Source organism: Chinchilla lanigera, unplaced genomic scaffold (genome assembly GCF_000276665.1).
Source record: "Chinchilla lanigera isolate Chin_1 unplaced genomic scaffold, ChiLan1.0 scaffold00059, whole genome shotgun sequence".
Taxonomy (NCBI): Eukaryota; Metazoa; Chordata; class Mammalia; order Rodentia; family Chinchillidae; genus Chinchilla; species Chinchilla lanigera.
The window spans coordinates 9742878-9763985 of NW_004955460.1; the positions used below are offsets into that span (position 1 = coordinate 9742878).

Consider the following 21108-nt stretch of genomic DNA (forward strand, 5'->3'; position numbering starts at 1 on the left):
GTGGGAATTCCAGGCAAAGCCGCAGGGAGAGCAGCTGGGGAATGTTGGTGGGGGGGTGTACAGGACTGGACTGTCCATAAATCACACCCTAACTGCAGCCACTAGGTGAGTGCTGTATGGCAGTGCCTAAAAGACATCCCTGAACTACAACCACTTCGGTCCACTCTGAACTGCTTGACAAGCCAGGCGGGATCAACATTCTGGCCCCCTCACAGCCTCCACTCCCAAGTCACTTGGGGGAAGGACTCCAGCCTGGGGCTCTGGCATAGGTGGGCCCACGCTGAGCTCCAGCACGTGACCTCTTGAACACAATGTTCTACCCAGAAAGGGCTGTCACATGCTTCCCCTTGCGCAGATACAAGTGACAGGAAAAAATAAAGACCCATTCTGGAGGACCGGTCTGCACATACTTGGAGCTCCGCAGCACTGACTAAAGCCCTCCCTCCCCGGTCTCACTGCCACACTCCCGCCTTTCCTCTCAGGGAAGAACCTGTCTCCCAAACCTCCGGAACTCACCTGCTCTCACCTCCAGCCCCAACCTCGCACTTCACACTGCCACTTACTTCGCCACCACGGGGAGGGCCTGGGCAGCGCACCCTGTGAGCGCGTCAGCCTGGCACCGGGGAGGAGGCCGGCGCTCACCTGCAGGTTCCCGCGAGCCCTCACCCCGGCCGCGCAGCAACCCGAGCGCTGCGAACCGCGAGCGTCGCTGTCCCGGGAACCGGGGACCCAAGCGACACCGCTCGCTAGACCGGGCGGGGGCCGGCGCCGGCTCGAGCGGGCCAGGTGGCCCCGCACAGGTGGCCCCGGGGCGCGGGCGAGAAGGGATCCGAACGGCTGCGCCGAGACAGCGCTCCGAGGACCGGGCTGGCGCCCTCCACTGCCGTACCTGTCGCTGGGGGTTCCGCCTCCTCGTCAGCCTCCGCCTCAGCTGCAGACCCGACTGCCGCGGCGGGCAGCGGGTCCATCGCACGGCCAGTCATGTGAGCCCGCGCGCCCACGTGACTTCCTCCCGCGCCTGCCAGATGGCCACGCCCACAACCCGCCAAGTCACGCCCATTCATCAGTTGCCACGCCCACACTCCGCCTATTCACTGCCTCTTCGCGCCCAGACACATGTGGCCACGCCCCTCGCCGACTCACTCCGCCCACACACCGCCCAAACCCGGCCTTCTCACGCCCATACTCCCTTAGCCCCGCCCACTCACCCGCTCCGGGCCTGTCCCAGCCACGTGGCTCCCGGCAGCGCTGTGATTCCCCGTTGTGTGCTCGCCCACTCCCACCGGCAGCGCTCAGCCACCAGATCATCCAGTCACTCGCTCGCCGCCCGTCCCGCTCGCCAGCTCCTGCCCTCGGCTCTCTTAGCCACTCACCGCCTTCTGCGTTCCTTCGCCCCCGCGTTCACTGTAGCTCACCACCCTCTCTGGCTCACTCCACAGGACGCTGGAGGCCGTCGGGCCCAGGGCGGGGTGTGAGGACACGCAGACGCTCTAAGACCGTTCCCTTCCCTCACTCAGGACAGCTGGCCTCCCGAGAGCACGCGTCCAAAGCAACCTCAAACGGAATGGAGGCAGCGCTGCACAGGAGGTTGGGGCAGGGCAGGGTGCCTGAACATCTGCTGGATGGATAAGGGCTAACTGGGAGGAAGAGGGAGGCGTCAGACAACTGCAAATGCCCGATCTTACCAGGGCGAAGAGTAGAAGCAGAAAAGGGCTGGAGAGATCGGTAGGGGTCCTCCAAAGGGAGGATTTTTGTTGTATTTTTTGAGACAGAGTCTTGCTTCTGTAGTCCAGGCTGGCCTTGAACTCACTATGTAGCCCAAGCTGGTCCTGAACTCCCAGCAATCCTTCTACCTCAGCCTCCCAAGTGCTGGCATCACAGGCATGGGCCACCACTCCTAGCTTCCATAGGGAGGATCTTGCACCTGCAGCACAGGCCAAGCTGTGTCCTGGGAGGTGGTTAACTGAGAGCCCAGACTGTGTCAGGGTCCCAGGAAAGGTCTCAGCCTCCCCACTAGTTCTTGCTATAGAGCTGGCCCTTATTTTAATTTATATGCTGGTATTATAAGAACTCATACTTATTATTATGGTTTAGGTCTAGATATCCGCCCCGCCCCCGCCAAGCCTCATGCAGTTTTAGATGGGCCTTTTTCAGAGGCCGCTCAATTTAGAGTTTGTGAATGATTCCTAGTACAATGCTGTGATTAAGGGTGCTAGGATTAAGGGTGAGCAGTTGCTGGATCAGTCCAGTGATTCACTTGGTACCATCCTAATCCCAGCAGTCTGGATAAGATAAAAGGGGCAGAAGGAGGCTTGTCTCCCCCTTTTGCTGTCACTGCTTTTGCTGTCTTCTGCCCCCATGAACTAGTGCCCTTCTGCCATATGCCTCCCTGCCTTGAAGCCAGCCGATTATGGACTGAAACCTCTACAAACTATGAGCTAAATAAAGCTTTTCTCCCTTTAACTTTGAGCCTTGGGTATTTTGTCCCAGGAGGAGAAAAGTAACTAAGACACCGATGTTCCTTTACATCTCAGTATCTAGACTATCTGCTCTGCAGAACAGGCTCAAATGTTTGAGTAGAATTACTTTTCCAATCATAAGTTTTCTAAAGGTAATATTAGTTTGATAGCAAACTAAATGTACTTAGCAGCATGGATCTATTTTAAGTTTGACCTGTTGGTCTTTAGTGCTCTCCCCACACTTCCCATACCTCCCTGTCCCAGCTACCCCAACACTCATCATCCGTACAGGTAGGTGCCACTAATGATGCTCTTCCCAGTGACTGAGCAAGTACTGACTGCCTTCTGCAGATGGCACAGAACTGCTTTCCAAGTTACAGTGGCCACTGCAGGATCCTGTGACCCTCCACCCGCCTCTGATGGCCACTTCCTTCCACCACCCTGGGCTTCCTTTCAGCTGTTGTTATCAAATTTTGTACTCAGCACTTTCCCTGACTCTACACAACCCCCATATATATATATATATATATATATATATATATATATATAATCTGCTGACTTCCTGCTATTACTTGGTACATATTTCTGTCTCCCACTAGATTATGAGTTGGTTTTTAAAAAAAAAAAAAAATCAGGTATGACTGTGTAAGCCTGTAATCCTAGCACTTAGGAGGCTAAGGCAGATGCATCACCATGAATTAGTTTGAGGCCAGCCTGGGCTACATAGTGAGTTTAAGCCCAGCCTGAACTACATGGCAAGACCCTGTCTCAAAAAGAAAAGAAAGAAAGAAAGAAGAAGAAGAAGAAAGGCCGGACATGGTGGCCCACACCTGTAATCCCAGTACTTGGGAGGCTGAGGCAGGAGGATCACTGTGAATTCGAGGCCAGCTTGGGCTACAAAGTGAGCTCAAGGCCAGCCTGAATTGCAGAGTGGAGCCCTTTCTCAAAAAGACAAAAAGAAAAATTTTTTTCAAGTCTACAGGATATGGTGGCACATGCCTGTATCCCAGCATTTGGGAGCCTGAGGCAGGAGGATCAACACAAATTTGAGGCCAGCCTGGGCTCCATAACAAGGCCCTATCTCAAAAATAAAACCCAAAAATCTTCATCACACTCTGAAGACTGTCATATATTTTACAAATATACAATTATACATTTTTCCTGGAACAATACCTTGTTAAATTAATCACTTAATCCCCTTACATATATCAGATAGCTTCTAGTTAAGTGGTTCTGGATCTTGGTTGCATTTAGTCATCACCTGGGATATATTCAGAAATCCCCTGCCTCAATCCAGCCCATTTGATTTTACCCATCATGTGCCATTGTCTGCTTCCCCTTACATGGATACAAGTAAAAGGAGAAAATAACTAAAGACCAATCCTAAAGGAGCATTCTGTCTACACACAGGATCCTTCCATCAGTTAAGTCCATCAGCTGCAATAATGCAGGGATGTGGCTCGCGGTAGAGTGCTTGCTTAACATGTGTGAGGTTCTGGGTTCAATCCCAAGCACTGCAAAAACAAAACAACAATAACAACAACAAAAAACCCATGCACCTATGCTGTGCCATCGCTGGAGTTTCACTGGGTCTGCGTTGTGGCCAGGACTTGAGAATTTTTTTTTTTAGTTCCCAGATGAATCAGCCCCAACAAGAGACCACTGCTGTAAACTGGGCAGTTTTATTCCCACATACACTCCCCGAGATTTACTACTGGATCACATTTCAAATGGCTGGTAGGAGAAGAAAGTGAGGAAAGTAAACAGGAATGAGCAGACCAGCTGTCTGCCCTCCAGAAGCCCCTAACGGAGGTGGCGGAGGAGCAGAACAGGACAGGTTCTCACCCCACACAGGGCCTCCTCTACCCAGGGGAGGGGGTTGTGGAAGCAAAGGAGAAGCAGCAGTTGGTTCCCATGCTGTGTGTCTGGCAGTGGTACAGGAAATTTAGCCACCCAAAGCCTTTCTGCCGAACTACATCCCTAGCCCTTTTTTAAATTTTTGAGACAAAGTCTCATTGAGTCAATGAGCTGGGCTTGAATTTGTGCTCCTCCTGCCTCAGCCTCCCCAGGCACCGGAATTATAGGTGTATACCAGTGGTTCTCCTTCTGAATGCCTCCGCCGAAGTCCTTGAAGGGGAGGTCTCAAACCACACTGAGAAAGTTCTCAGGAAATGTTCCTTGGAATAAGTCTGCCATCTATAGAGCCTTACCAAAAGATAAACTGTTTCATCTAAGGGAGAGTTTTGTTTTAAACAGAAGATTTTGTTCAGTAGCAGGAACCCACTTCTCTGATCCTTTGGTTCATAAGTGTGACGATTGCATGTTAATGTCATATGCACGAGATGTGCCTCCCTCAACCTTGTTACGACATCAGCACATTGCCCATCTGATGTGGAAGAAAAAAGAACCCACTTACGACTGTTGCTGTGGTTTTTGAGTCATGTTAATGTTTTCCATTTAGGAAAATGGAACTGAAAGGCAGGACTTGGAAAGCAGGACACCGACGTCAGGACTGGTCTCCCTCGGAAGACATGCAGGAGGGGCTGTGCTTAGGTATTATCCTTCTTGCAGGCAGGGATTTCAAGTCCTAACAAGCATCTTTCAAAGAGTCACAAAAAAAAAAAAAAAAAAAGAAAGAAAGAAAAAAAATGTCAAGAGTCACTAAGAGGCTTTGATGAGTGTTATAATTCACATCTAAAATGTCCCCAGACATTTTCTCTGTTCCAGGGTCACCTTTCTGAAGGTGATTGGGTCATGATGGCTCTGGTGTCATTGGTAGATTAATCCATCCATGGATCATAATTTGATGGCATTATTGGGAAGGGAAGGAAATTTAGCAAGAGCCTAGATGCAGGGCCAGATTAGGAGGGTGTGACCTTGGGGACCGTATCTGGTCCTTTCCTCTCGGGCTTTCCCCAGTGCTCTGCTTCCTGGCAGCCAGCAGCCTTTCTCCTCCACCTCGCCCTTCCACCATGACCCTCTGCCTTGCCAGAGCCTGGAACAATGGAGCTGCTGGTCATGGTCTGAAAACTCTGGAACTGATTTAAAATTACCTCCAGGGTCACTTCTAATGTTAGAGTAAATCTCTTACAGCCTTATGTCACCACAAGGCTGTGGCACTCAGGAGGCTGAGGCAGGAGGATTGTTTTGAGGTTGAGACCAGCCTAGGCTACAAAGCAAGACCCTGTCTTAAAAGATAAAACAAACAAATGAACAAAAACCAGAGTAAGGGGCTGGGAATTTAGCTCAGCGGCACAGTGCCCACCTGGCAAGCACAAGGTCATGAGTTCGATTCCCAGTACTGGAAAAAAAAAAACAAAAAAAAAAAAAAACAAGAAAACCAGAGTAAATCTCTTTATTACTTTTATTTTACTTGTTTTATTTTATTTTGAGACAAGGTCTTATACTCACTGTGATGTTCCATTCTCAGCCTCCTGAGTGCTGGGATTATAGATGTGCCCCATCACAGCTGGCTCTATTACTTTTTTATAAAAGCACGTAAAAATCCTCTTCTAGCTAATTAGAAACATAATTAATCAAATTTAATAAGCTTATTCAAATAAAGCTTATCTTACAAAGAAACTTTTTTAAAACCTACAGCAAACATTACATATATTGAGTGCTTCAACTTCAAAATTATCCCCTTTAAAATTGGTGCATGCTTATAATCCCTGTACTTGGGAAGCTGAGGCGGAAAGATCACTGTGAGTTCAAGGCCACCCTGGGCTACATAATAGAATTGAAGTCCAGTCTGAGCTACATACTGACACCCTATTTAAAAAAAAAAGTTTCAAAACTGGTCGTGGTGGCACATGCCTGTAATCCCAGCATTCAGGAGGCTGAGGCAGGAGGACCATTGTGAGTTCGAGACCAGACTGGGCTACAAAGTGAGCTCGAGGCCAGCCTGAACTGCATAGTGAGACCCTGTCTCAAAAAGACAAAAAAAAAAAATAGTTTCTAAAATTGAGAGGAAAAGCTGCCTGTTATCATGACTGCTATTAAACTGTATTTCAGGATCAAGCTAATATGAGAAGAAAACTACAAAACAGTGGTATAAAGACTGGGAAGGAAGAAATATAATGATTGCTAATCTTAGATCACAGTATCAACCCCAGAAAATATACAAAATAACCTTTTTTTGTGGTGAGAATGGCACTGGAGAATTAAATCAAGGCCTTCAACTAAGCTACATCCCCCACCCTTTGGATATTTTGGAACAGCGGCTCACTAAGTCCCTAAAATGTCCAGGGCTCCAACTTGCAATCCTCCTGCCTCAGCCTCCCAAAGTGCTGGGATTACAAGTGTGCAGTATTACACTCATATAAACTATTTTATTTTTTTAGTACTAGGAATCGAACTCAGGACCTTGCACTTGCCAGGCAGGCGTTATGCTGCTGAACTATATCCCCAGCCCTAAAGTACTTTAAGATAAAGAAATTTATCAGTATTTCTGGATTCAAGACATTGTACAATAGTCACTACTTTTCATGTATACAGTAGTAATCAGTTAATCAAAAAATTTCATTCGTAATGACAACAAACTAACAATATGCATGTATAAATCTAAAATGATTTTTTTTTTGTCATTTTGAGATGGGCTCTCGCTATGCAGTTCAGACTGGCCTTGAGCTCACTTTGTAGCCCAGGCTGATCTTGAACTCACAACAATCCTCCTGCCTCAGCCTCTCTTCCCAAGTGCGGGGTTACAAACATGTGACACCATGCCTGGCTAAGATGATATATTCTTAAGGAGAAAATGATAAAACTTTATAGAAGACATAAAAGAGTTAAAGAAAAGAAGACTGAAAATTTGTTCATAGATAGGAAAATTCAATATATTTAAAATATATTAAAATAACCATCCCCAAACTGATGTATAAAATTAATGCAATTTCAGTAAAAATAATTTCCTCAGGAAATTACCAAACTAATTTTATATTCATATGGAAGAGTAAAGAATCAAGATCAGCCAAAGCAATTTTGAAGAAGAAAGATAAAAGGAATTTTCTCTATCAGATATCAGAAATTATTAAGCTATAACATTTAAAACCATCAGAATTAGAAAATATATGAGCAGATAAATAAGAGTACATAGAAAAGTTTTTTCAAAAAGAACAGAATACAGCAGGGTATGGTGGCACACACCTGGAAGGAATCCCAGCCACTCAGGAGGCTGAGACAGGAGGATCCCAAGTTTCAGTCTATGCTGAGCAACATATATGCCATCTCAAAAGACTGAAAACAAGGAGTGGGAAGTAGCTCAGTGCTGGGAAGGGGGTTGCCCAGGGAAGGCCCTGGGTTCAATCCCCAGTATTGCAAAAAAAATTTCTTTTGTTGGGTACAGAGTTCTAACTGGCAGTTTTCCCCTTTCTCCCTCTTTCTTTCTCCCCCCCCAAATATATATATATATTATATATAATATATATATATATTTTTTTTTTTGAGACAGGTTTGGTTTTTTTTTGTCTTTTTGAAACAGGATCTTACTATGCAGTTCAGGCTGGCCTTGAGCTCACTTTGCAGCCCAGGCTGGTCTCAAACTCACAATGATCCTCCTGCCTCAGCCTCCCGAGTGCTGGGATTACAGGCATGTGCCACCACACCCAGCTGTATGACAGAATTTTACTATGTAGTTCATGTTAGCCTTGAACTCACCATGCAGCCCACGCTGGCCTTGAACTCATACCGATCCTCCTGCCTCAGCCTCCCAAGTGCTAGGATCACAGGTGTGCACCACCACACCCAGACCCTTTCTCCATATTTAAAACATCATTACTATCTTCCTGAGTTCCACTGCTGCTTTTGAGAAGTTGATACCAGGTGTCTGTATTTTTTTCTTTTCTTTTTTTTTTTTGATTGGTTGCAAATTTAACTTTTTACTTTTTTTCAAATAGGCTCTCAGCAGTCCAGTGTGTTAGTCATTTTCCTGTTGCTGGGACAAAATACCCAATTTATTTCTTTGAAAATGATTGCCTTTGTTTCTCTGATACTCACCAGTTTCACTGTGTTCTAAGTATCCACTTATATTTATTTATCCTGTTTAGGATTTATTAATCTTCGTGAGTTTTTGGCTTGTTGTCTTTATCAGTTCTACAAAATCTCAGCCAAAGGTTTTACAAACATTGCTTCATTTTTTTTTTTTTTTTTTTGACAGGGTCTTGCTGTGTAGCCCAGACTGGCCTTGAACTCACGGTGATCCTCCTGCCTCAGCCTCCCAAGTGCTGGGATTATAGGCATGTGCCACCATGCCAGCTTGCTTCATTCTTTTCCTCCTCATTTTCTGGAACCATGTGAGACGAGATGTAATTAGATGTTCTCACTTTATCATCCATGTCCTGTTTCACATTTTATCACTACACCACATTGTAACGTAGCTACTCTTCTGCGGATGAATGTTAGGAATGACGTGGCTGGGAACCTTGCTGGTTGCATCTCCTGGTACAGATGTGGGCACTTTGGCAACAGTCTTCAAATGACTGGGAAGTTAAGAGGTAAAATTTTGTCTAAAAACTGCTTGCCTGAGAAAGTACTTGAACAGAACAGTAGGCTCCACTTGCCCACCTTATTCCCAGCACCCATCTTGCACTTAACTAAGGAAAAGCATTACTGTCACTTCTCTCAAGCCTGCTGGGGGGTTGCCCCATCCAAAGTCCCTGGTCTAGGTTCAAACACCTCTGACATCAAGTGTAGGGACAACGGGGCCTGGTGGTGGACACCTGTAATCCCAGCACTTGGGAGGCTGAGGCAGGCGGATTGGCATGAGTTCAGGGCCTGGCCTACATAGTGAATTCAAGGCCAGTCTGGACTATGTAGTGAGACCCTGTCTCAAAAACAAACAAACAAACAAACAAGCAACAACAACAAAAGCCAACTGACTGGGGACAGAAGCCTCTACAAACTGTGAGCGGAAACAAATCTTTGCTCCTTAAAAAAAAAAGCATAGGGACAAGTACACAGATCGGTATAACCATTGAGAAAGTGATGATTCTAAAGATTATATGGCAAATACACTTTTGTTTGGTTTTGTTTGAGACAAGATCTCCCTCGGTAGCCCAGGGCTGGCCTAGAACTAGCTCTGTTCCCAGGATGGCTCCAACCTGGCTATCTTTCTGTTTCTGCCTCCTCAATACTGGGAGTGTGTGTGTACCACACCTGGCTGTATGACAAAAACTAGAAGACAAGTGATTTCCACTTCATTTTCAAATTTAAGGTCAAGTTCACCCAGTGCAGCAAATACCCTCAATCTCTTCTTATTTCCTCAGATTTTATTATATTTACTGCTGTGCTGAGGCTCAAACCCAGGGCCTTGAACATGATAGGCAAGTGCTTTCCACTGAGCTATAGCCCCAGCCTCAGCCCCAGCTCCATCCTGTAGAGTTTAGAATAGTAGTGCTTTATCATTTTGTCGGGGCCTCACTGGTTTTAACAAGATAGTTTCTATATTTTATCAAACATTTTATTTCTGTTCTGCAGAAGAGTTGGTCCAAATAATCCAATGGCTATATTTTCAAGCTCTGGAAGGCTGCAGCATGCAAGTAGTGAAGAAAATAATAATCCAAAATGTTGATAATTTGATAATATAACCTGACAATACACAAGATGAGAGATCCCATGGACAGTATATCATTAGGGCCAGGCACGGTGGTGCACTCCTGTAATCCCAGCACTCAGGAGGCTGAGGCAGGAGGATTGTTGCAAGTTAGAGACCAGCATATGCTACAAAGTAAGCTTAAGGCCAGCCTGAACTGCACAGCAGTTTTTTTGTCTCAAAAAGACTATATATATATATATATATATATATATATATATATATACACACACACACACATACACACATATATATGTATACATATATATATATATATTATTAGGGGTGGGGCTGTGTGCTCATGATTGAATCCAGGGCCTTCCCATGAAGCTTCAGCCCCAGCCCTTTTTAAATTTTCATTTTCAGAGTCTCACTAAGTTACTAAGTTGCCCAGGTGGGGTGAATTCCTGATCCTCCCGCCTCAGCCTCCCAGAGTGCTGAGATTATAGGCATATACCACCACACCTGGCTGGGAGACCTTTTTTTTTTTTTTGAGACAGGGTCTGCTATGTAGTCCAGGGTGGCCTTGAACTCACCATGTAGCCCAGGCTGGCCTCAATGTCACAGCAATCCTCCTACCTCAGCCTCCTGAATGCTGAGATTACAGGCATGAACCACCACATGAAGTCCATAACTCATATATTTCAATATGAAAAAGGATGGACAGCCTGAGAATCAAAGGCTGTGTATAGGTAAGACACTGGTAAGGAAATCTGAGTGACCAATAACTTTATAGTAACAATAAGCTTAGAGCCAGGTGAGGTGGTGCACACCTGTAATTCCAGTACTCTGGGAGGCTGAGGCAGGAGGAAATCAAATGCCAGCCCAGTTTGGGCAACTCAGTGATTTAGCAAAATCCTGTCTTAGAAAATTCCAAAGGGCTGAGGATGTAGCAACTTGTGAAGGCTCTAGGTTTTATTCCCCGTACTGAATCCAGAAGGTTTGTCACTACTTTGTGGTCATTCAGCTGCTAGATCTGCGTTTGAGGAAGTCTGGTCCCTTGGGGAAAGGCAAGCATCTCTTCCCACTTGGAGGGGTAATGCGCACTAACGCCAGATTTGCCCTGCCCCGCAGGCGTCATTAGCGTATGCGCTCACCTCCCCTAGGCTAAAGGCCATAGGACCCCTAGCCGAGTGCTGGGTTGGTGTCCCTCAGCTCCCCACTCGCTCTGTGGTGTGAGGTGCATACCTTCGAGGCCGGATTTCCAGCTCTCCTACAGATTTTAGATGCTTTTAGTCATTTCCCTTTCTGCTTAAATCAGACATCTACTAATGTCAGAGAAATGCAAATTCAAACAACCACGAGCTGCCCTTCGGCAGACAGAAGATAAGGAGCAATAGGAATATTCTTGCGGCACTGCAGGGGATGTAAATTAGTACAGACACTTTGGAGAACGATTTGTGAACATCTAATAAATTGGGATGCAGATATTTTATGACCCAGAAATTCCACTTCTAGTCATATTCTCTAAAGCATAGCTCATGAGACAAATACAAAACTTTTCACTGTATTATAATTTATAACATTGAAAAAGCAAAACCTATTTTTATGACAATGTGAAATGAATAATAAATTGTACTTTATTCTTATAATGTATAAATTAGAGCAGTGTGTACCAGGATGGATAAATCTTGAAGACATCATTTTGTGCAGAAAAGAAAATCGCTGAAGGCTATGTAGAGCTACCATGAAGATTTAAAGCCATAAAACCCTTGATCTGGTGGTACGTACTTGTAATTCCAGCATTAGGGGAGGCTGAGGCAAGAGGATTGCAAGTTTGAGCCCAGACGGCTACACAGTGATTGAGCAAGACCCTGTCGGAAAATAAAACCAATTTTTAAGGGGCTGGACGTGGTGGTGCATGCCTGTAATCCCAGCACTTGGGAGGCTGAGGCAGGAGGATGGTGAGTTCAAGACCAACCTGGGCTACAAAGTGAATTCAAGGTCAGCCTGAACTGCATAGTGAGCCCCTGCCTCAAAAAGACAAAAATAAAAATAAAATAAAAATAAAATAAATGAATAGATAAATAAACTGGGGATGTAACTCAGTGTAAAAGCCCTAGTTTCAACTGCCAGTACCACAAGAAAGGAAGGAAGGAAGGAAAGAAGGAAGGAAGGTAGGAAGGAAGGAAGGAAGGAAAAGAAAAGAAAAGAAAAGAAAAGAAAAGAAAAGAAAAGACAAGACAAGGGAAGGGAAGAGAAGGGAAGGGAAGGGAAGAAAAGGAGAGAGACAGATAGATGGAGCAGGGCATGCATGCCTGTAATAGCAGCACTTGGGAGGCTGAGGCAGAAAGACTGCCACAAGTTGAAGGCCAGTGAGTTCAACGCTCATCTGAACTATACAAGACCCTGTCTCAAAAACTAAAAAAGAAAAATTTTCAATTAAAAATACCAAACAAGCTTTGTGTGGTGGCACACGACTGTAATCCCAGCACTTGGGAGGCTGAGGCAGGAGGATTGTTTGGAGTTCAAGACCAACCTAGTCTACAAAGTGAGGTGAAAACCAGCCTGAACTACACAGCATTTCAAAAAGACAAAAACAAAACAAAACAAAACAAAACAAAACAAAAAAAACCAACCTAAACTATGTCCAGGTGTGTGGCACACACCTGTAATCCCAGCACTCAGGAGGCTAAGGCAGATCACCAAAAGTTCAAATTCAGCCTAGGCTACGTAGTGAGTTCAACAATTAAAAGCCAGTATCTTGTATTCTGAGTAACTAATTTAAAGATAATAATACACAATGTACAAATCATTGCTACCTTCCTATTATCTTGTAAATTTTTTTTTCTCTTTAAAATAAAGACAGGTGTGAGTTTAAGGCCAGCCCGAACTTCACAGTCAAACCCTATCTGAAAAAGACACATAACAAACAAACAGTGAGAAGAAAAAACTGAAAAAAACAGACAACAACAATGACTACATCATCTATGGATACCTGATAGTGTTTCTGGGGAGAGAAAGGAGATGGAATTTAGAGAGAGAGAAAGGGGGGTTCTTGTTTTTTCTTGTATGAAAACCCGGAAGCAAATATTGTGTAATGTTGACACAGTAAGGTCTGTGGGCTGAGAGTATAGCTCGGTGTTTAGAGTGTGTATTTGGCACGTGCAGGGCCCTCAGTTCAATTCCCAGCACCACATGAAACAAACAGAAAACAAACGAAGATATAGGTGAGTGGGTCCTTGTTTACTACTCTGTTATTTTCTTCACAGTAAAGAAGCTCAAAAACTAAAAGAGAGAGAGAGAGAGAGAGAGAGAGAGAGAGAGAGAGAGCGCTCAAAATACTTCACGAAAAGGGATTGGAACAAGGTGGGATCCCTGCTCATGCTGCACACCAGCAGCTGAGTGAACAGCAGTGGGGAGAAGGCCATGTGCCCTGGGCAGGCAGGGATCTTGGTTACATGCACAGGGAGAGCTTTGCATGAATCCTGACTGTGAGGGTTCATCGGCCCTCTTTGCTCCTCTAACGGCTCTGCTCACTCAGAGGCAATTGCTTTGAGGATGTAAAACATCCTGGAGAAATTACCAAGAAACTCCTGGGAGAGCAGCCGCCCTGGGCTTCCAAGGTAGGATGCTTGGAGTTAAGAAAGATTATGGCTGAGAGGCAGCCCTCGGTGGTGAAGGGTGGCCCAAGATCGCCACCTGCAGGTCAGCTGTTGCTTCTGCCTGCCTTGGTTCAGGCCTCAGCTGTGAGGTGCCTGGCCAGGCGGAGCCACCGGTCCCTCCCACCCTACGTGCATCACCCGTGGCCCCATCAGGGCAACGTCCTGCTCACTCATACCCCACAAGTTTGCAAGGTATTACCCACCAGAAATGATGGCTAGTTATTCATATTGCAGTACTGAGGAATGAACTCAGGTCCTTGGCATTGAGCTCCATCCCAGCCTTTTTCATTGTTTTAGAGACAGGGTCTGGATAAGTCACTGAGTTGCCCAGGCAGGGCTCAAACTTGCAATTCTTCTGCCTCAGCCTCCCCGAGTGCTAGGATTACAGGCATTTGTCACCATGCCCAGGTGGCTTTTAAAATAATTTTTTCCTTTTCTGTTGTGGGAAAGTATGCACAACATAAAACTTACGACTCTTAGCCAGGCATAATGGTACAAACCTGCAATCCTAGCTCTAGCAAGGTTGAGGCAGGAGGATTGTAAGTTTCAGGCCAACCTGAGCTGCACAGTGAGAGCTGATCTCAAAATGAAACAAAACAAACATTCTTGGGATGAGGGCAGAGCTCAGTGGGAATGTGTGCTTGGCATGCGTGAGGCCCTCCACTCTAGCCTCAAGAACACTCACACACACACACACACACACACACACACACACACACAAAGCTATCATAAAGCTACTGCAAACATTTTTTTTTTTATTCTCCTTTGTATTTGTTTAAGACAGGGTCTCACTACGGAGCCCAGGCTGGCTTCCAACTCTAGGCAGTCCTGCCACGGCCTCTCATGTGCTGGGATTACAGGTGTGTGCCACCACACTCACTTCTTGATTTGTGTTTATTTTCCAGTTTTTAATTTTTAATTTTAATTTTTTTTATTTTTGTACTGATTTTGAAGGAATCCATGCTTGGTGAAAAAAGTTCAAATACCACAGAAAAACATGACCACCCTCTAGTTCTCACATAAAACCTCTCCACGGTTTGCAAAGGCCCCAGGGCCTTTGCACTTTCCATTTGCATTCAGAAAGGCACCTACAACCCCATGCTGTTCTTCCACAGCTGGCTTCTCATCAGCATCTCAGGTCCTAGCTGGACTGTGCCTCCTCCGTGGAGGCCTCTGCTCTATGACAAAGATAGCCTGGCCTGCACCAGCCGTGCTACACAGTCTGTTATCCACAGTCATTACCACTGTCCTACCACAGTTCTCTCATTTTTCATCTCTTTTTCTCTCTGTCTTCCCAACCAGAGTGGCAGCTCTTGAGGGCAGAGACCTCAACTCCAGAGATATCCAGGAAATGCGGTGCCAAACACACTGCTTCCATTTATTTATTACTCTGAGCGGCTCAGCAGTTGCCTGGCAAGTGCAAGGTCCTGAGTTCAATTCCAGTACCCCCCAAAAAATAAACAAATAAGAAGGAAAAAGAGGGAGAGAGAGAGAATCAGGGATATAACTCAGTGGCATATGTGCCTGCCTGGCAAGTGCAAGGTCCTGAGTTCAATTCCAGTACCCCCCAAAAAATAAACAAATAAGAAGGAAAAAGAGGGAGAGAGAGAGAATCAGGGATATAACTCAGTGGCATATGTGCCTGCCTGGCAAGTGCAAGGTCCTGAGTTCAATTCTGGATACCAAAAAGAAAAAAATAACTGGCCATCTGCACACCCCCTCCAGTGGGCTACATCAACCCAGGAAGAGCAGACCAGCAGGGACCCCACGCCCGTCAAACGTAATCACACACCAGCACCCTGTCCTCCAGGGCCCACCCATCTTTGCTTTGTCCTCGCCTCCTGCCCCCCATGAGCATTTCTACTGGGGTCTGCACATTCTCTCTGCTTTTCTGTGAAGCCTCTGCACCTCCCAAATCTGCCTTCCCTCCTGTTCCCCTGCCTGTGGTCAGTCACCTGCACAGCACACTGTCCAGCTTTGGAGGGAATTATCTTCTCCTGCACCAGCAACTCAGGCAGCCCTGCCTTGCAGTGCTACCCACTGCCCCGATGAATGAAATGCACTGGGTATATTTCGGTACTAGTTTACCTTTTCTGGTGCTGGAGATGAAGCCCAGGGTCTCAGCCTGTGAACTCATATGATCGGGCCACACAGAACCAGACCAGACCTTCTGACATGAGAGGAATCTTTATTGGGTGGGAGAATGAGGCCGCTGGCTGCCTAGCGGACTGGGACAGCCCTGAGCTGAGCAAAGCGAGGGGTTTTTAAGCTATTTTCTGGGAAGGTGTCCCGTGGGTCAGAACATTTCCCAGGGGGAGGGTGTCCATGGATCAGAACAGCCCGAGGGGGAGAGGTGTCCTTCCTCAAAGTTGAAGGTGTGGTTCTGCCAAGGTGGATGGGGGCGGAGTTGGCTTTTGTCCAGAGGAACTGGATGGGAACAGGTGACGAGGAAGGAGTTTTAATTAACTCCTTAATAAAAGAACTTAAATCCCCTGGGGCGGGGAGGGTGAGTTGCCTTGTGACTTATCATGAACCACATGCTCTTTACCACCCACAGGTATCCGAGCTACTCCCAGTCCCATTCCAATCACTTTTAAGGGTGTGGGGTCATGAGGACATTCACTGTCCTGCAGGCCACCGCCAGAGCTCTGCATCTGCCCAGGCAGAAACTCTGCTCCCTTCCTATGCACTAACTCCCCCATGGGCTCAAGAGCACTTTAGGAGGATTAAACATCCCACAACCAGCAGCTACTCCGCAGCCCAGCAAAAGAGAAGACGCAGGGCTTGGTGAGGCATGCCTGTTATCCCAGCGCTAATGAGGCAGGAAGACCTCAAGGTCGAGTCCGGGATGGGAAACTTAGCGTCTTAGTGAGATCTTGTCTCCAAATTTTAAAAAAGGGGGGTGGGGGCTGGGGATTTAGCTCAGTGGCACAGCGCCTGCCTGGCAAGCGCAAGGTCGTGAATTCGATTCCTGGTACTGGAAAAAACAAACAAACAAACAACAAACAAACAAACAAAACAAATTTAAAAAAAGAGATAGGGGCCCTGGATTCAAGTTCCACTAAATGTGAGGCAGAAGCAAGAAGACCCAAATGCGCTTCTGGCAGCTTGCAGAGTCCCGCGGATTTGGAGTTGCTCCTTGGCAACCCACTCCCTCGCGCGCCCAAACTCCTGCAAGCCCAAGTGACCCCTCTCGTCTCGCCCATCCACGTGAGTGTCCTGGCGCGCGGGGCTTCAGTTATCCGCGGATCAAACCACTGTGAGGGTCAGCACGAGGGGAGGGGCGCTGTGGGTATGGACTTCATAAAGGAAGAAAGCTATCCAGCTATGTTTTTGTATTGGGGTGAGAAGTAGTCTTTGTACTCGCATCGGCCATCCAATTCCTTCTGTAGTTTGGGATTGTCCGTTCTTGTGTCGGGTCAGTAGAGGAGTCTAAAACCCAGACTCGTAAAGGGGGGATTTATGAGTAAGCTAAACAGGTTATCTAGCTATAGACGAAGATAGCCCAAGGAGAAATTTGTTGGAACTTGCAATTTTCCATGGTATAGCTTTTTAAGTTGCATCATATTTTCATGCAGTTCCGCATTTTGAAATGAACTCTGGAACCTGCTGGGTCTTCCAATAGTCGGGTCCTCCCCAAATTGCCAGAAGGGAGTAGGAAAGCAGCCAGTGTCATTTTGGACGTAACCATCCGCTGCCATACATGGGGTACTCAAAGTTCCCCGTGAGTTTAGTGGCTTCCCAGAGCAAGTTTACTGATAGGAACGGAGCACTCTTTTCTCACGAAAACCCCGTTGGGGTTAGTGGCAGACACTCTCCTTTGCATCGGAGTTCCTCCGGGCGTTACGGGGGAATTGGGGTTTGGGTTCTCCCCCACGATCCAGTTGGTATGGCCCCCAGGCACAGGCCCAGAGCCCAGCGCGGGCCGGCGCTGTGCGCCCTGGGAGCCCGTGGCGCGCGGCGGAAACGGTAGACGACTGTCGCGGGTGCGGCGCCTGAGGTGGCTGAGGAGCGGGCAGAGCCCGCGCGGCAGCAGCGGCCCAGGCGGATCCCGAGGTGAGGGCGGAGCTGGCGCGGAAGGCAGACCCCGGCCTGGCCGTGTGGTCCTCGCTGCGGCCCACCGAGGAGCCACCGCGGAAGCGGGCCGGCCGTAGTGCGCCGTGGAGGCGGCCGGGCCCGAGGGCAGCGCGACAGAGAACGGCGAGATGGACGAGCCCTACTTCAGCCACCGCAAAGGTTTCGCGGATGGCGCGAGAGAGGAAGGTGAGCGGGACGAGCGTGGCGGTGGGCGGGAGGGACCTCTGCCTGCAGCTGTCTTCCCGGTGGAGCGAGCTGCTACGGTTCCGCGAGTCCTGCTGTCTTCCCTCTGAACAGGCGCGCAGAGATACTCGGGGAGCCAGTCACCTGCGGCACAGCCGCAGTCTGGGGAGGGTGGAGGTCCGGGTGGGTTGCAGCGGGGCCCGTGTGCTTGAGGAGCAGCTGGGGTCAGAGCTGGGCGGGACCACCGGTTTCCCGTCCAGGGACACCAGCGCCGACCAGCCAGACCTAGGGGACGGTCGCTAGGGGGCAGGTCTTGCAGAGCTAGGTCCCCCCCCACCCCAAGCCCTGTAGAAGTGTCTTCCTTAGTAGGACTGTGCCAGGTAGAGCCCGTCGCGTTCTCATCAGCGCTTTCTTTCTAGGTTTGCGTGGCAGACCACCTTCGTAGTGTCCGCAGATTGCCTTTTCAAATTACAGCGTTGATGCTTTTGTAGCTTGCTTTGCCTTCTTTGCTACTGTGGTTTTATAGGCTGTCTTGGTTACTTTTCTCTCGTTGCTGAGACAAAATACCCAACGCCCAAAATGAAGGAAGGAAAGGTTTATTTAGCTTACAGTTTGTGGAGGTTTCAGTCCATACTTGGCTGGCTCGGAGGCAGAAGGTAGCAAAGCAACAAGAACAAAGGGGGGAATGGCAGCCGAACAGCAAACAGCCCGAACAAACCGGAGGAATGGCTCCAAGCAGCTTGTTTCCCTGCCTTAGTTCGTAAACAGGCTACCCCCACCTAAGGGGCGTGTAGCTCTCACATAATCTTTGCCCTCCTCTTCCACAGGCTCAGGATGTATACAAAGTAAGCACTCTGGCTTCCTGCTAAGTCACTTAGCCAAACCTCTAGACTCCCCAAGTTGACACAATGTATCAACGATAACACAGGCATTATTTTTGCTTCCTGGGAGTCTGCTTGCTGAAGTGACTTATGAGGAGAACTGGTGGCATTTTTTAAGCTATTTTAATTCTCCAAGCTGGAATTATATCCTTCATTTCTTCCTGGTCTTTTTATTTTTATTAAAAAAAAATTTTTAAAGCTATTTTCCTTTTTGGTACCGGAAATCGAACTCAAGGCTTTGCACTTGCCAGGCCTGCGCAGAGCTGATGAGCTACATCCCTGGCCCATCCTCCAATTTTTCTGTGTTGACTAATTTAATCCCAAAGTGGGAGCTGGACATAGTGGCACGTGCCTGTAATCCCAGCCCTTGGGAGGCTGAGGATTGCAAAAACAAAATGGGAAAGGCAGGACCACCACTATTTATTTACTTATTTATTTTGAGGGTCTGACTTTGTAGTTCAGGCTGGCCGTGAACTCACAAGGATCCTCCTGCCTCAGCCTTGAAAGTGGTGCAATTACAGGCACGCGCCAGCATGCCCCCCTGTTTTGTATTTCTAGGTGTAGTTACAAAAATACAGAACTACGTGTGTAACACATGGAAAGTGAACACATACTGCCAGTAAGTGTCTTCCAAGCATGGTCGTAAGTATTTCGTACTTACGGTCTGCACTGTGGGATACTTCTCAGCAGCCTTGTTGGGCATTTCACCAAATTAAGGACATCTATCCGGTCCAAGATGCATTATTTATTTTGTGTGCCACGAAGAAAGAAAGAAGAACCATTAATAATTATATAAGCCTAAGAGCTTGTGTGTATGTTTTTCTTTTTTCTGTTTTTCTTTTTCTTTCTTTTGTTTTTGTCTTTTTGAAACGGTGTCAGTATGCAGTTCAGGCTGGCCTTGAGCTCATTTTGTAGCCCAGCCTGGTCTTGATCTTGCAACGATCTTCCTGCCTCAGCCTCCCCAGTGCTAGGATTACAAGCATGTGCCACCACACCCAGCTTATGTTTTCTTTCAATTTATTTACTTCTTTACTTTTTTGAGATAGGATCTTGCTGTATTGCCTAGGCCTACCTTGAACTCCTGATCCTCATGCCTCAGCCTCCCATATTGCTAGTATTACGGGCCATTACCATAGTCTCTTAGCTTTTGTTTTTTGTTTGTTTGTTTCTGATTTTGTTTTTTGAGACAAGGTCTCACTATATAGTTCAGGCTGGTATTGAACTTACCATGTACCCCAGGCAGGCTTTGAATTCATGGCAGTCCTCCTACCTCAGCCTCCTGAGTACTGCTGTGGTTTTACAGGCATTTAAACAAGAGTTTAAATGCCTGTTTCTACCTTGAGATTTTCCTTATGTTTTTTAGCCCACCACTCCTAATAATTTTGATTTTTTTTTTTTTAATCTTTCTTTTTTTTGAGACAGGGTCTCGCTCTGCAGTTCAGGCTGGCCTTGAGCTCAGTTTGTTGCCCAGGCTGGTCTCAAACTCGCAATGATCCTCCTGCCTCAGCCTCCCGAGTGCTGGGATTCCAGGTGTGCGCCACCACTCCTGGCAGTAATTTTGAACTGTCCAAAGTGATGTATCTTAGTATGCTAATGAGATGACTGCTGCCTAGGGTTCCTGATAGTTTTGAGGTGGAGGAGTTGGTTCCAAGGAGGATGAGGCACAGATTAGAGTGTTGGGACTGGAGTCCCTTTGTCCCAGCTTCTAGGGAGGAATGAGGGCTGAAGGTTGAGTCCCTCACTAATGGCCAGCATAGGAGTCAGTCACACCTATGAAATGAAGATCCTGAGAACAGGATGCAGAGAGCCGTGGCAGAGCTGAGTGCTGCAGGTGTAAAGGCCTCACAAGGACATGCATGGCCTCACAAAGAACATGAGAAAAAAAGATTATTGATTACCCTATTCTTCCACCTGCTTCCTTCCGCATTCTAGCCACTCCTCGAAACTCCCTAAGACGTATCATTCCCTTCTTGTAAGTTTCCTAAAGTTTCTATAGTTTCTGGGAAGACTGCTTCACAAAGACTTCGCTTGCCAAGCAGGATGTGGTTTTTTGGCTTAAAAGCTGCTCTCACACCTGGTTTGCTGCTGACCTGATCCTACCCTGTGTGGAGGCTCTCAGGCAGTCGCTGGCCAGCTAATAAAGGCTCATTCTAAAATCTCAATTGGTGATCCGTGTGCTCCGGTGTTTGTCGGTCGGTACCTTGGTTCGGTTCTGAGTACAGAACAGCAGGTGCCCGCAGGGTGACGCTCCTGAGGGCAGAGCAGCCCTGCCTGCCCTCCTGCCGGCCTTGCTCTGCAGCTTTTTGACTGCGTTA

At 47.2% G+C, this 21108-nt stretch overlaps 1 protein-coding gene and 1 long non-coding RNA gene across 6 annotated transcripts in view; one reads left to right on the forward strand and one right to left on the reverse strand.

The window, feature by feature from the left end:
- Snx8 (sorting nexin 8) overlaps positions 1-1014 on the reverse strand; it is a 54238-nt gene extending 53224 nt beyond the window's left edge. The window contains exon 1 of one of the 2 annotated variants that reach the window (XM_005397825.2): positions 890-1014. In XM_005397825.2, the coding sequence (XP_005397882.1) occupies positions 890-983 (94 nt within the window). In that variant the 5' untranslated portion in view covers positions 984-1014. The remainder of the gene's footprint in view (positions 1-889) is intronic. The other variant, XM_013521218.1, reaches the window with a different exon arrangement.
- A 15604-nt stretch (positions 1015-16618) lies between these two features.
- Positions 16619-21108, forward strand: part of LOC102026404 — an 88840-nt gene continuing 84350 nt past the window's right edge. For all 4 annotated transcript variants that reach the window (XR_001236504.1, XR_001236503.1, XR_001236505.1 and 1 more), the window contains exon 1: positions 16619-17915. This is a non-coding gene — a long non-coding RNA (uncharacterized LOC102026404). The remainder of the gene's footprint in view (positions 17916-21108) is intronic.